Source organism: Panthera onca, chromosome X, assembly GCF_046562875.1.
Source record: "Panthera onca isolate mPanOnc1 chromosome X, mPanOnc1 haplotype 2, whole genome shotgun sequence".
NCBI classification, from domain to species: Eukaryota; Metazoa; Chordata; class Mammalia; order Carnivora; family Felidae; genus Panthera; species Panthera onca.
In genome coordinates, this window is record NC_138357.1 from 21,735,770 (window position 1) to 21,750,548 (window position 14,779).

The 14,779-nt window shown below is 39.0% G+C and overlaps 1 protein-coding gene across 4 annotated transcripts in view; it reads right to left on the reverse strand.

Annotated features, from left to right (window-relative positions):
• Positions 1-434: 434 nt before the first annotated feature.
• SLC25A14 (solute carrier family 25 member 14) overlaps positions 435-14,779 on the reverse strand; it is a 29,575-nt gene continuing 15,230 nt past the window's right edge. For all 4 annotated transcript variants that reach the window (XM_081792322.1, XM_081792323.1, XM_081792325.1 and 1 more), the window contains 5 exons: positions 13,836-13,931; positions 9,602-9,726; positions 8,508-8,643; positions 1,831-1,911; positions 435-882 (listed from right to left, as the gene is read on the reverse strand). In XM_081792322.1, coding sequence (XP_081648448.1) covers positions 841-882; positions 1,831-1,911; positions 8,508-8,643; positions 9,602-9,726; positions 13,836-13,931 — 480 coding nt within the window. In that variant the 3' untranslated portion in view covers positions 435-840. The remainder of the gene's footprint in view (positions 883-1,830; positions 1,912-8,507; positions 8,644-9,601; positions 9,727-13,835; positions 13,932-14,779) is intronic.

Sequence of the window (14,779 nt, forward strand, 5' to 3'; positions counted from 1 at the left end):
TTATGACAAGTGGCAGTGGAAAAACACAATGCACTTAGTCTATTTCCATAAATGTGCTTGAAGAGTCTAGACTCAATTTCACAGTAACCCCCTCTTTTTTTTTTTTTTTTTTTTTTTTTTTTTTTTTTAATTTTTTTTTTCAATGTTTTTTATTTATTTTTGGGACAGAGAGAGACAGAGCATGAAAGGGGGAGGGGCAGAGAGAGAGGGAGACACAGAATCGGAAACAGGCTCCAGGCTCTGAGCCATCAGCCCAGAGCCCGACGCGGGGCTCGAACTCACGGACCGCGAGATCGTGACCTGGCTGAAGTCGGAGGCTTAACCGACTGCGCCACCCAGGCGCCCCAGTAACCCCCTCTTTATCACCTTCTGGAGAATGTAACTTAAAGAGCTGGCAAAGGAGAAAGTAGTAAATGAAGACAAAGCCGAAGTGATTCTGCCAATAAATACTTTAATGAGAACCGAGGTCTGTAACATACATAGCAGTAACTGCCCTGGCCTATGCCTTCTGCTCTAGCTCAAGTTTGGGGCTAACCAACTACATTTAACCCACATTTGAAAAGAAGGCCATTTTAATGTCATCTATCAGTATCCATCTTCATAGAAGATACCAATCTGGGGCCAGAGTCGCAATGTTAACACTTCCTCTCACGGAAAAGTTAACATGGTAACACAAACACACGAACAATTTTGAAGCATCCTGTAGTTCTTCCATCAGGAGGCCCTTGGGAGACCAATGGTTCAGTAAACACTTACAACTTTGTCAAAATACATTAGAACACGGAAATAGGGAAAAAAGTAGAAACGCTGGCAGGGCTTGGCTCACGTATAATTCAGTTCTTAGATTTGAAGCCTCTTGAGCTGCTCATATGTAATAAAAAACTGAGGAGTAAGTCATGGAAGATCATTGGGTTGACAATGAAAGCTAAACCTAGTTCTAAAATTGTGTATTGCATTCTCTTACACTGAGGTAGTCTATCTCAGATTCTGAGTTGTACTTGCTTAAGACTTTTTAAAAACAATACCTGGCAAATCAAGCATGCATTGAGTGCCCACCACGTACCCCTTATGATTTGGCATTTAGCAATAAAAACAGATTAGAACTCTAACATACTTATAGTCTTCAGTGGCCAACAGGCCACACACACTCTCTCACACACACCCAAGAACATTAATGACAACATATATATAATTCAATGCTAAGAGTAACTGTTACTCTTAGGTGATCAGATCAATCCCAAGGAGAGAGAGGCATACTCCCTCTCTCAACCTATAGATTCCACAAGGGCAAGGAATTACTTTTGAACCCTGCAATGCTCACCACTATACACACAAACTATATACAACATTCAATTCTCTCTGCACAAAGGAGGCACTCAAACACAGCTAAAGAAAGAAGAGCCATCCGTGAGGAAAGAGACCTACTTGGCCTGGATTCCTTCACCCTATGAGTGTTTTCTGTCTTATTATTTCTCCAGTTGCTCTGGTCCTATAGTTAGGAGTAGGAAATCTGGACCACCTCAGCATGTAGTTTCCTGTGGGCAAATCCCAACAGGGTTTCCAAAAACTTCATAACCCCTTCCAGATTTGTTTGTACTTGTTTTGTTTTAAAGAGGACACTTTGGTACATCTTTTCCGCTGCCTTTAGTTTGTACTAGACTCCAACTAAAAGCCATTTCTCTACTTAGTTCTATCCTCAATGGTCACCATTAGAATGCTTGAGTTACTCACTTGCCTAAAGGTGTCAATAACCAAATTTTCCTTCCCATAGTAAAAAATTACCTGGGAGCTTAAAGCATCTGCTTTCATTCTCATATTCTAAAAGGATACAATGATGTTCCAGGGTCCAAGTCGAAGCCAGTTTGGCCAAAATCCTTTATAGAGTGCAAAAAATCCCTCATGTTTCCACATCTGAGGGAAAGATATAATCAAAAATAGAGTGAATTCCCCTTACTATGTACATCTGACAATTACTTTTATTTTTAGTACTCATCTTCCATGTCCCTCCCCAACAACTTATGGCTCCATTAATGCTGTTTTTCTAAAGCCATACATTTTGAATTCATATACAGTCTAAATCTACCCACTCATTCAACAAATATTTAAGCACCTTGCCTATGCAAGGTACTCTTCTTGATGCTGGGATAATAGTAATAACAGTAAACGAGAGAGAAAGTGTCTGTGGTAGCCAGCCTCCAATATGACCCCAATGAAAGCCACCACTAGTTATTCATATCCTTGTGTAACCCCTCTCACAACATACCAGGAGAGGTCTAGGTCACCAAGAAAATACAGCAGTAGTCTGTCACCTCCATTATGGTATAAAAGATGTTTTAGATCTAAAAGGCTTCTGCTTCTGTCTTCTTCTCTCTTGAATTGTTCACTATAAAGTTAGCTGTCACGTCATGAGAGGCCCAGAAGGGGAGAAACTAAGGCTTCCAGCCAACTTCCAGAGAGGAACACAGGTTTAGTAGCCAACAGCTAATAATTCCTGCTAATAGCCACATGAGTGATCTTTGAAGCAGATATCCCAGCTCCAGTCTAGCCTTCAGATATGGCTGTAGCTCTAGCTGACATCTGACTACAACCTCACAAGAGAATCTAAGCTGAAATCACTAAGCTAAGTTGCTTCTGAATTCCAGACCCACAGAAACTGCGTGATCACAAATGTTTACTGTTTTAAGGAAGTGAGTTTTGGAGCAATTTGTTATAAAGGAAGAGATAACTTATACACTCCCTGCCCTCAAGGAGTGCACTCTCTAGAAAAGTTGACAAATACATAGATTGATTTATATTATATTCAGAAATGGAAGTGCTAATAGGAAAACTAAAGTAGGGTAGGGAATAAGGAGCTGAGCAGTCACTATCCTCCTCTGAGTCTGTTTCATTCTATCAACTTCTGTGTAATGCCATGGACTGCCTGATGTAAATGCTTTCAAGATTGCATGAGGAACAGTGCGTAAATTGCTTTGAGTTTAGGTTTCCTGTTTTATACAATGGGGGTCCTAAACACACCAACTGAGTAGTTATTTGAATTAAATGACATATTAAATGACAAAGGTCATAAACTGGTGGTGTGTTGAATTCAGCCAGCAGAAACAGTCCCTATTTTGTGTACTATTTTAAAATATCTATTAAGTAACTCCTGTGTGTTAGGCACTGGGTTAGACATTGCGATGTTATTTTGCCCTTCCCCTGGTGAAGTAAAACCTGCCACTATACTAAATAATTGATATATTTGGATAGGACATTAATATGAGAATCCAGACTTGTAAATATCCCCTATCCCATCCTGTAGATTAAGAATACTCAAGATAATTATCCTTACTAATCATTTTTTGAACAAATAGTAACAGAATAAGGGGACTTTTACAGAATCATAGTGGTAATATGCTTTCCCCCAATGGATTACCAGCAAATGCTGAAGGTCTGAGACCAAAATTGACGTTGGAAAATTGTGAAATTCAGCCAGATGCAGATAACCTAGAATCATAGACTGCTAAAATGACATGGGACCTTAGAGATACAATCCAATATAAAAAAAATATAATTTATACATTAAATTATAAATAGTGTCACTTTCCTGCTTCAAGCTCTCCAATGGCTTCCCAGTGGATTTCACTGTAATTGCAAATTTTATGTGATGATCTATAGGATCCTACATGATTTAGCCCCTGCCAGTCTCTCCAGTTTCATTTCCTACTACTTTCTCCTTCATTTACCACACTCAGCCACACCAGCCTTCCTTTTAACCTTTGAACATATCCAGTTCATTCCCAACTCAGGGCCTTTGTACCTGTTCCCTCTTTTTGAAATGTTTTTTCTCTCAGATCTTCATCACCTTCTTCTCATCATTCAGATCTCTGCTCAAATATCACCTACCCACAGCCTTGTCCTGGCTATCCTGGCTGAAGTAGTTCCCTACTATCATTTCCAAGTCACTGTCTCATGCTCTATTTATGTCTTAATAGCATTTAATTCTATCTGAAATTATATTATTATCTGTGTGTTTATTGTCTGTCTCCCTCAACTAGAATGTAGTCTCCAGGAGAACAGGGACTATGTTTGTCTTGCTCACCATTATATCCCTACCACCTAACACTGTCTGACACAGGAAAGTTTCCAATAAATACCTAAATGAATATCTGTTGAGTACATGAACATACAAACACAGTAAGGGTCTCTAATACTCCCATGAGCCATATGAATCTTTAAAAAGCTCCAAAACAGTGACTAACTTCTATAGAACATTAGGACTGGGAGGCCCAGTGCCTGGCTTCAGACAGTTGTATGAAAACAAACACAAGAACTTTTGTAGATAAACAGAGACAACAGACTACTTCATAAAGTTGTGCATTCATTCAATAAATAATCTGCTGTGGATAAAGTGATAAGATGCACATGGCCCTGCCTTCATGGAACTTACAGTCTACTGGGGCAGACAGGCATTAAAAGCAATTACAATAAAATGTAACAAATATAAATGTGATACAGCCACACAATGGAGTATCACCCAGCCATAAAAAGGAACACACTGATATGTACTAAGACATGAATGAACCTTGAAACATTGTGGTAAGTGAAAGGAGCCAGTCAAAAAGATCACATATTGTATGATTTCATTTATATGAGATATCTAGAATATGCAAATCTAAAGAGTTAGAAAAGTAGGTTAGTGGTTTCTTAGGACTGGGAGTGAGGGAACAGGGAGGTGATAACTAAAGAGCACGAGGTTTATTTTTGAATTCATGAAAATGTTCTAAAATCAACTGTGGTGATGACAGTCACACAAATCTGTGAATATACCAAAAGCCACTTTGAATAGGTAAATTTTACAATATGTAAATTAGTCCTCAAAAAAGATGTTTTTAAATAATAAAATAAATGTTGTCAGAGTAAGTACAAGAAACTGTGTACACATAACCTAGTTCATCAGTCAGGGAAGGCCTTTAGGAGAAAGTAACGAGGTCTGAAGAATGAATAGGAACTAGCTAAGTGAAAAGGATATATAGGGTAGGGTGGGGGCATCTAACAAAGTATATGGCATGGATGAAAATTTGGGAATGAAGGAAAGTCTACCAGTGGAAATTGTATAGTACATCTGGAATGTAGAATAAAGGTAGCAGTGATAAGGCTGTAGAAGTAAAAAGTGGCCAAATCATATAGAGCCTTGGGTCAACGAGAAGCCATTCAAGGGTTTTAAGACAGGGGTGACAGGGTAAGATTTGCAGCTGTTGGTTTCTATGGCAGAAATGAATGCAGAACTCCATTCACTAGTGCTCTGGGACTCTCGCTGATGAAGTAATAAAGCAAGATGCTATTATATACAATGACAATATAGAGCAATCAGTATAAAGAACTTTAACAGCAAGTAAATGAATGAGAGAGTGAATATAGGTAAAGGTTACTGCCAACATGAAAATATGTTTCTGACAATATAACACAGCATGGTGGTTATAAGTTTAAACTTTTGAATCAGACTCTGGTTTAAGTCCCAGATTTGCCACTTATTAGGTGTATAATCTTGGGTACTTAGCCACTCCCACCCAAGTTCCCTTGTTTATAAAATCAAAACATATCTACTCCATAGGGTTGCTGTGAGCTAAAAGATAGACTATAGTGTGTGGCACATAATAAGCATTCACTAAATGCTAGCTATTACTCTATTATTGTACATTCTATCTCCTGTTAGCCAACCTTCTTGAAAGAGTATTTTACACTTGTCTATTTACCCTTGATTCCTATGTGTTTACCTGTCTCTATTAGAATTAAAGTGTCATGACAAAGGCCAAAACTTTTCTGTTCACCAAACTAGAACAGCACCTGGCACATAAGACTTAAACATTTTTGTACTGGATGAATGAATAATTAAACACACTCCTCATGCACATCAATCTAGCTTTTGCAAACATCATTCCGGCAAACCTCCTCTAGAAAATATCAAATCCAACAGATAGTTTGTAGTCCTTATATTGGACCTCTCTATTCCAGTTGGCATTAAATAACTACTCATCTCTTCTTCAAACTCATTACTCCCTGGGCTTCCATGGCTCTTCTAAGTTTCCTCATATCTTTTGACTGTTATCTTTCGGTGTCTCTCCTAGGTTTCCCACCTGCCAAGCCCTTAGCAATTGGTATTCCTCAGAGTTATTTCCTTGGCCCTCCCTTTCTCTCTCTCTATACCAGTGATTGTCAAGTGGAAGGGTAAGCATGTCAGAAATAGCAAAGAGGGGCTTTTACCAAACTCTACTCCCCAAAGTCTGAGAATCACTTCCTCTGTGAATCACTATTAATGAAAGGAATGCATAATACTCTAGTGTGCTAGAAAGGCAAAAATGATGTGAACTCCTCTACGTTCTCTCCTTGGTCTCCCCCTCCACAGTTATGTAACACCTGTACACTACTGCTTCCCCAGGCTCCTATCTATATCCCTAAACTCTCCCCTGAGTTAAGACTAAGGTCTCCAAATATATCCACTGCATGTTCCTCATGCACTTCAAACTAAGTATCCAAAACTATACTGTCTCCCCCCACCCCACCCAAAAAAACCTGTTTTTCCTGTGATAACTGTGTCAATGGGAATCACCACACAGTCACCAAAACAAAGAACTGGGAACTTATCTCTGGCACTTCCTTTCTCTCACACCTCTCCACACCTACTCAAGCAAATCCTATTGACTTTATCAACTAAATTATTCTCAACTCTATCCTACCTTCTGCATCCCCACTACAGTGCTCAAATTCAGGCTTTATTGCCTCTATCTTAGATTACTAACAGCTTTCTAATCAGCTTCCCTATCTCTAGGTCATTGTTTCTCAAAGTGTAGTATCCAGAGTCTCAGTATTGCCTGAGAACTGATTAGAAACACAAATTCTCAAGTCCCTATTCAAGACCTGCTGAATCAGAATCTGGTGATGGGCCCCAGCCATCTGCATTTGAATAAGCCCTCCAGGTGATTCTGAGGCAAGTTAATGCCTTAAGAACCACTGCTCTAGGCTTACCCCTTAGATAAATGGCTTTTCAACCTTAGGTGAACACTGCAATCACCTGAGGACTTTTAAAAATACTTTCAACCTGGGTCCCCTACCCCCATAAGTTCTGAGTTCATTGGTCTACAGTAGACACAGGAGCTGTGAAAGTTTCCCCAGGTGGCTCCAATGCACCTGAGAACCACTGTCTTAACAAACCCAAAGTGATCTAAAATACAAATCTGACCTGATTAAGATCTTTCAATAGCTCCCCATCAAGTTAAAAAAAAAAACCCAAGTACCTCAGCATAGCATTCAATATCCTTTATAACCTATTTTGGGGCGCCTGGGTGGCTCAGTCGGTTAAGCGTCCGACTTCGCTCAGGTCATGATCTCACGGTCCGTGGGTTCGAGCCCCGCGTCGGGCTCTGGGCTGACAGCTCAGACCCTGGAGCCTGTTTCGGATTCTGTATCTCCCTCTTTCTCTGACCCTCCCCTATTCATGCTCTCTCTCTCTCTCTCTGTCTCAAAAATAAATAAATGTTAAAAAAAAATTAAAAAAAAAAATAACCTATTTAACCCCTTAGCCATCAACATAAGAAAGGCACTACAGTGTAGAGGTTAAGAATGTTAGTTTGAAGCCAAATGGTCTGAGCTGAAACCCCACTAGCTGCAAAATTTGGGGCAGGTTAGTTAATCTCTAGTGCTTTAGTATCTACCACATGGGGTAATGATGAGGATTAAGTGAATGAATACATGTAAGTCTCATTAGGACAGTTTCTGATACAAAGTAAAAACACTCAACAGATGTGAGTTATTCAAGATGCCACCATCTACAGGGAGCCTATCCTAAACTTCCAAATTAGACTAAAATTTCCTTCCATAGGTCCCTGAGTTTATCAAGTTTACCAGGCTGTGCTGATTATCTGTTTGTACACCTGCAGTATACTGTAATTTCTCTGTATCTACTAAAATGGTTCCTGTTAGATAATAAATGGTTGTTAAACTAAACTGACAGCACAGAGAAACCATATGGAAATGTCGTATTTTGGCCCCAAATTTGCTTTTTGTAGAAGGATGATCACCAGTGATTACACAACACATTTGTGATATTCAGTTTCCTACAAACATAGCATCGCAGAAACTTTCAAAGGCAAAGTGTAAGCAACAGCACAATACTGAACTGAAATTGAGTACCAGATTTTCTATTACAGGGTCTCTGTCTTACCTGAAGCAGGTAAATGTGGGATATCTTAAGTCCCTTCTATCTCAATAATTCTACATGGTGCTATTAATAAAAGTATCCTGCAGTCTCAAGTATTCAAACTGGAATGATAATATTAAGGACCACTGCATATCAGCAGATTGCCAAGGAGACAGCTTTTATAACTGGAAATTGTTCTGAGAGGCTATTAAAAATATACATAATGATTCTTCCATCTTCAAAATGATACATAGCAACCAAGAATAAGGACTGAAAGAATGCCTGAGACATCTAAAAAAATCAAAAATGCAAACCAAGCCTACAGTGTGCATACCTTTAAAATACCATCTAAAGTACCCTTGTAAAGGTCCACATGTCCCACGATTGCCCTCTGGTTCATCATGCGAGTTCGAACCACATCAACTGGATTGGAAGCCAGAGCACCAGCCAAGCCGCATGTAAAGCTGGAACTAAAAATGAAAACTTTAAGATAAACCACCTCACTTCCAACCCTGACTAAACAGAAATTATGCCAAACATAAATTCATAACTGTATGATGAGTCAGACTCATCAGATAAAACTTGGCACCTGCCCTTTCATTACAATCTAAAGAGAGAGGAAATGTGTTCTAAAGAAATATCATTCAAAAGGTATCCCTGTGGGGCACCTGGCTGGCTCAGTCCGTAGAGCATGTGACTCTTGATCTCAGGTAGTAAGTTCAAGCCCCATACTGAGTGTAGAGATTACTTAAAAATAAAATCCTTTAAAAAGTATTATGCCCTTCACTTTTCAATCCAAAACTTAGCCTTTGGTTGGGGGCGGGGGGGGGGGGCAATTTAGAAGTCTAGCAGGATCCCTAAGCAGAAACTAACACACATCATCTATTAGATATATAAGTTTTCATACCACCGCATCATATACCAAATGCGGTATACTTCGAGCAGTAAAGTATCATAAAAGTTCCAATATGAAGAGAATGTAGGATAAGGCTAGCAACAGTCTTTAGCCCAAAACTGTGGTTTTGTTTCACAGGCCCTATAAATTTTCACTTTTTTCTGATTCTCATTGAGAAAAGTTTGCTTTCTGATCCAAACTTAACCAAAGAAAATAACAGATAAAATTAGATATAGAGGCTGTGTATGAACAAATGCAAATCCTAGACATCTGATAGGCTGTTGTATTAGACACTGCTACCAAGTACAGTGGTAGTACAGTATCTACAGTATCTACCCACAGTACAGTATCTACCCACAGCATCTAGGATCTCTGTACAAGTATTAGAAGGCTTGAAGTTCTGGAGATAAGACAGAGAGGAGTATCTAGACCATCTGTACCCATTATTGATTCTACATGAGGACCTCAGTGAAAGATGCTTTTTGTGCTCAAAATAATGGAAATATGGAATAAGCACAGCCTATAATACTTACACAAAGTGAGTTAAAATTGTGTCTCCCATCACCCCTGACAATATTAAGTGCTTCTTTGTAATATCATAGACTGGTAACTCCACGCCCACAACAATGGCAGCCCGCTGAGCAGTTGGGACAACACCCTGCAATATGTAAGTGATATTACACACCAAAGAAATACACAGGTTAGTGACATAAATTGTAAAAAAGTGAACAAGGGGCACCTGGGTGGCTCAGTCTGTTAAGTGTCCAACTCTTGATTTAGGCTCAGGTCATGATCTCATGAATTGGATTGTGAGATCGAGCCCCACGTTCAGCTCTGTGCTGACAGTGCAGAGCTTGCTTGGGATTCCCTCTCTCTCTGTCCCTCCCATGTGCACGTTCTCTCTCTCTCAAAATAAACATTAAAATATGAGAGAGGAGCACCTAGATGGCTCAGTCATTAAGTATCTGACTTCGGCTCAGGTCATGATCTCGTGGTTCGTGAGTTTGAGCTCCACATTAGGTGAGCTCACGCCCCGCTTCGGGTGAGCACGAGCCCCATTCCAGGTGAGCCTTTCTGTCTCTGTGTCTCTCTCTACCCCCCAACTCTGCCCCTTGTGGGATTCTCTCTCTCTGCCTCTCGCTCACTTGAGCCCCCTCTCTCTCAAAAAAAAATATGATTTAAAAAACAAATAAATAAAAATAAAACAGAACAAAACAGGTTGGGAGTTGCAAAGTGACATAAAAATCCAAGTCTGGGGGCACCTGGGTGACTCAGTCAGTTAAGTGTCCGACTTCGGCTCAAGGTCATGATCTCAAGGTTCCTGAGTTCGAGTCCTGCACTGGGCTCTCTGCTGTCAGCGCAGAACTCACTTTGGATCCTCAGGCTCCCTCCCTCTCTGCCTCTCCCCAGTTCTCACGCATACATGCTCGCTCTCTATTTCAAAAATAAACAAACATTAAAAAAATAAAATAGGGACTCCTGGGTGGCTCAGTCGGTTGAGCATCCAACTTCGGCTTAGGTCATGACCTTGCAGTTCGTGAGTTTCAGCCCCACAAGGGGCTCGCAGCTGTCAATGTGGAGCCTGTTTCTGATCATCTGTCCTTCTCTGCCCCTCCCTTGCTCATACTCTCTCTCTCTCAAAAATAAACATTTTAAAAAATAAAATAAAATGTCATTTACATTTGAAAATAACCTACCACGGGGACAAGTGCTTTCTGGGATACCTGTTATAAAGTGCTCAATCATTTATAAATTCCCAAATTCAACTCATAAAGTGGAAGTGACGTAGCTGTGCTATCATCAGAAGATGTCTAATTCTGCTGGTCGGGCTGGCTGGCCCAACAGTGCCTTCCTCTCGGACACTTCCACCTGCTCAACAGTGTTAGAAGATGATCTTCACAGAAGACTACCTTGCTGAACAGTAACGCCCCAAATTAGAGCCCATGAGCCAAATTCAGGCAACAGACATGTTGTGTATGGCCTACACAGTGTTTCTAGAAGGCCGAATTAGCTGTCAGTGTATAAAAAACAGGATACTTCCCATAGGAATGCAGATTTTCAGCTTCTCTTGAAAGCCCAAACACTTTGGCCACACTGGACTCCCATCATGCAAGACAACAATGAATAGGGTCCACACTCCTCTCCAGTTCACCAGGGTCCCCATAACTCTCTACCATGTCTCCAACTCTGACTTTCACTTGTGCTGTTATTTCTTACAATGAAGTTAGAAAATAAAATGTTTCCAGTACTCATGTGACAATTAAAGCAGGAAAATAAAACAATGACAAAGGAGACCATGTGTTTGAAGAAAAATGTAAACCTATTTCCGTGTTGAAATGAAAAAATATTCCTGTATTTTTTTTAAGTTTTGAGAGAGACAAAGAGCGTGTGAGTGGGGGAGAGGTAGAGCGAGGGGGACAGAGGATCCAAAGCAGGCTCTGTGCTGACAGCAGAGAGCCTGATGCAGGGCTCAAACTCACGAACCTCAAGATCATGACCTGAGCCGAAGTCAGATGCTTAACCAACTGAGCCACCCAGGCACCCCTATTCCTATATTTTAATATGCAAATAATACACGTCTGTGTCAAAAGAGTACATAACACAATGTACTTCACTTCTTTATCTTACATGCCTGGACGATTTAAGCAGCCTGGATCATGAAAGCAGCTATGTTCCATTCCTCAAAACATTAAACATAGAATTACCATGTGATCCAGCAATCTCGTTTCTGGGTATATACACAAAAGAACTGAAATCAGAGTCTTGAAGAGATATTTTCACACCCATATTCAGAGTAGCATTATTCACAAAAGCCAAGCTACAGAAACAACTTAAATGCCCATTAACAGATGAACAGATAAATAAAATGTGGAAATAGATACAATGGAGTATTGTTCAGCCTTAAAAAGGAAGGATATTCTGACAAGTGACGACACGAATGAACGTGGAACAAATTATGCTAAGTAAAATAAGCCAGTAACAAAACACAAATACTGTATGATTCCACTTACATGAGGTACCCAGAATAGTCAAATTCATAAGAGACAGATAGAAGGATGGTCACCAGGGGGAGGGGAAAATGGGGAGTTGTTTAATGGGTACAGAGTTTCAGTTTTGCAAGAAAAAAGAAATCTAGAGACTAACTGTACAACAATGTAAATGTACTTATCACTACTGAACTGTACATTTAAAAATGTTTAAGATGCTAAGTTTTATGTTATGTGTATTTTACCACAATTAAAATTTTTAACTAAAAATAAAGTAGCTATGTTTTGACAAAAACTCCCTATTGTCATTCCTGCTTTGTCTTTCCCTTTGCATTAGTTTGTGAAAATATCTAGTTAGGTCCATTTTCTGGTTTTAAATTAGACTAATCAAGAAAGTGCACCCTGTTATCAAAAAGCAAACCTCAAGGATCATTAATGGATGCTAAGACCATTAAGTGAAAGGTTATTAAGTAACAGGATATATGCATGTTGCTAGAGTATCACCCTACAGGTTACCTGCTAATTACAAAGGGGGAAAAATTTTTATCTCTTACAATGGTGAGACCTGGTGGACATCATCTTACCAAATAATCAAACTTGGCATCATTAATTGTGGGACAAAGTAATATGTGCTTCTTGCTTTGATACAATATGAAATATACAGTGTAACCTATGAAGTTCTCTTACCAAAATGTTTAATGTGAATCTAATCAAGTCAACAGACCTAACTTCCAGTTTGAAGGAAATACAGGGGAAACATTCTATAAGAAAACTGGCCTGGTCTCATCAATAAGGAAAATTTGAATACAGACTGGATGTTAGGTATTAAGGGCTTGTTAATTTTCTTAGATGTGATAATGATATCATTATTATGTATTATTATATAGGAGAATGTCCTTATTTCTTAGGAGATGCATAACGAACTATTTAGGAGAGTACCATGATGTCGGCAACTTCCTTTCAAATAAGTTAGCAAAAAAAAAACAAAAAAAGAATGTGTGTGTATGTTTATCTGTGTACACACATATAAACAGATAAAGCATATATGGCCAGATGTTAACAGTCATTTAATCTGGGTATATAAGGTGTTCACTGTTCTGTTCTTTCAACTTTTCTGTATGTTTAAAATTTTTATAGGAAGTTGGGGACAAATATGAAGGAAGGAAAAAAAAATACAAAGCTCTCTTCTTTAAGAGCCTATTAATGGATTTCCCATTCTACTATCTGTGTATATTCTACAAGTAGTCTTATTAAGTGATTAAAATAAGATAAAAAGTTATAGGAACAAAAACAAAAACAGGAGTAGATAGAAGACTGGAAGATTAAATGGCAAAATGTTAACAGTGATTATCTCTAGTTAATAATACTGGATTTTTTTCTTTTATAGATCTCAATATTTTTAGTACAATTTTTACTTTTTATAAGGTTAAGAAAAGCTGTTTTAGGTAATCAGAGACTATCACAAATATATAGTGCAGCGTTAGTACAAAACTGGCAAAAATATGTATTGAAGACTTAAATTCACTGTGAATTTAAACAAATCAAAATGACTATCTCAAGTAATGTCATTAACTTCTCTCACACAAACATCCCCAAACATTAAGCAGAAATGAAGAAACTGGTAAGTTTTGGTCCTTTCATAGGTGATAAGAAAGTTTCTTACCTTATGTTCTGGGTTACAAAAAATTAAACAGCGTAAGCTGACAATTCATAATTTTATGGCTTCGTATAAGAAGTATTCTTTGCAAATTTATAGGAAAGGGGCATAAAGAGTACTTACCCTCCACAGACCCCTGGCACCTTCTTGTTGGTATATATCGATGAAGCTGCCAATCATGCTGCCTTGGAACAGACTTCCTTGAGCCTGCATTCGAATCTAAAGTAAGAAGGGGTGAACATTTTGTTTTAACAGAGACCAAAATGAGAGGTTTCACTCATTTAAAATTAAGAAAACAGTATTTGGGAATTCTCAGAAATGTTACCCTGTTATTCTGATGAAATTAATGACAAACTATATATTTTAGAAGTGTAATTTGTGTAAAAGTATGTCTCATAAAAATGATTTTCATCAGGGGTGCCTGGGTGGCTCAGTTGGTTAAGTGTCAGACTTCAGCTCAAGTCATGATCTTGCGGTTTGTGAGTTCCAGCCCTGTGTTGGGCTCTGTGCTAACAGCTCAGAGCCTGGAACCTGCTTCAGATTCTGTGTCTCCCCCTCTCTCTGTCCCTCCCATGCTCATGCTCTGTCTCTCAATAATAAATAAATGTTAAAAAAATTTTTTTAATTAAAAAAATGATTTTCATTAGCCTCACGTTCCTTATACTAAGTCAATCAATTCTAGAGCTGGAAGAAATTCTGGGAAAAAGAGAACAAGTACTCAGTGAGGGTAGAAAATAATTCTTCTAAAATGTGATTAGTTGGGGCAACTGGGTAGCTCAGTCGGTTAAGCATCCAACTTTGGCTCAGGTCATTATCTCACCATTCGTGAGTTCAAGACCTGCATTGAGCTCTGTGCTGACAGTACAGAGCCTGCTTTGGATTCTGTCTCCCTCTCTCTCTGCTCCACCCCAGCTTGCATGCACCTCTCTCTCTCAAAAATAAACAAAAATTTAAAATTAAAAAAAAAAGCCACATGAAAGATTTGGTACAATTCCCCCCGTGACTGCACACATAGAATCATAGCAGCCAGTCGCTAAATACTAGTGGCCCAAATGTGGGCCTGATTT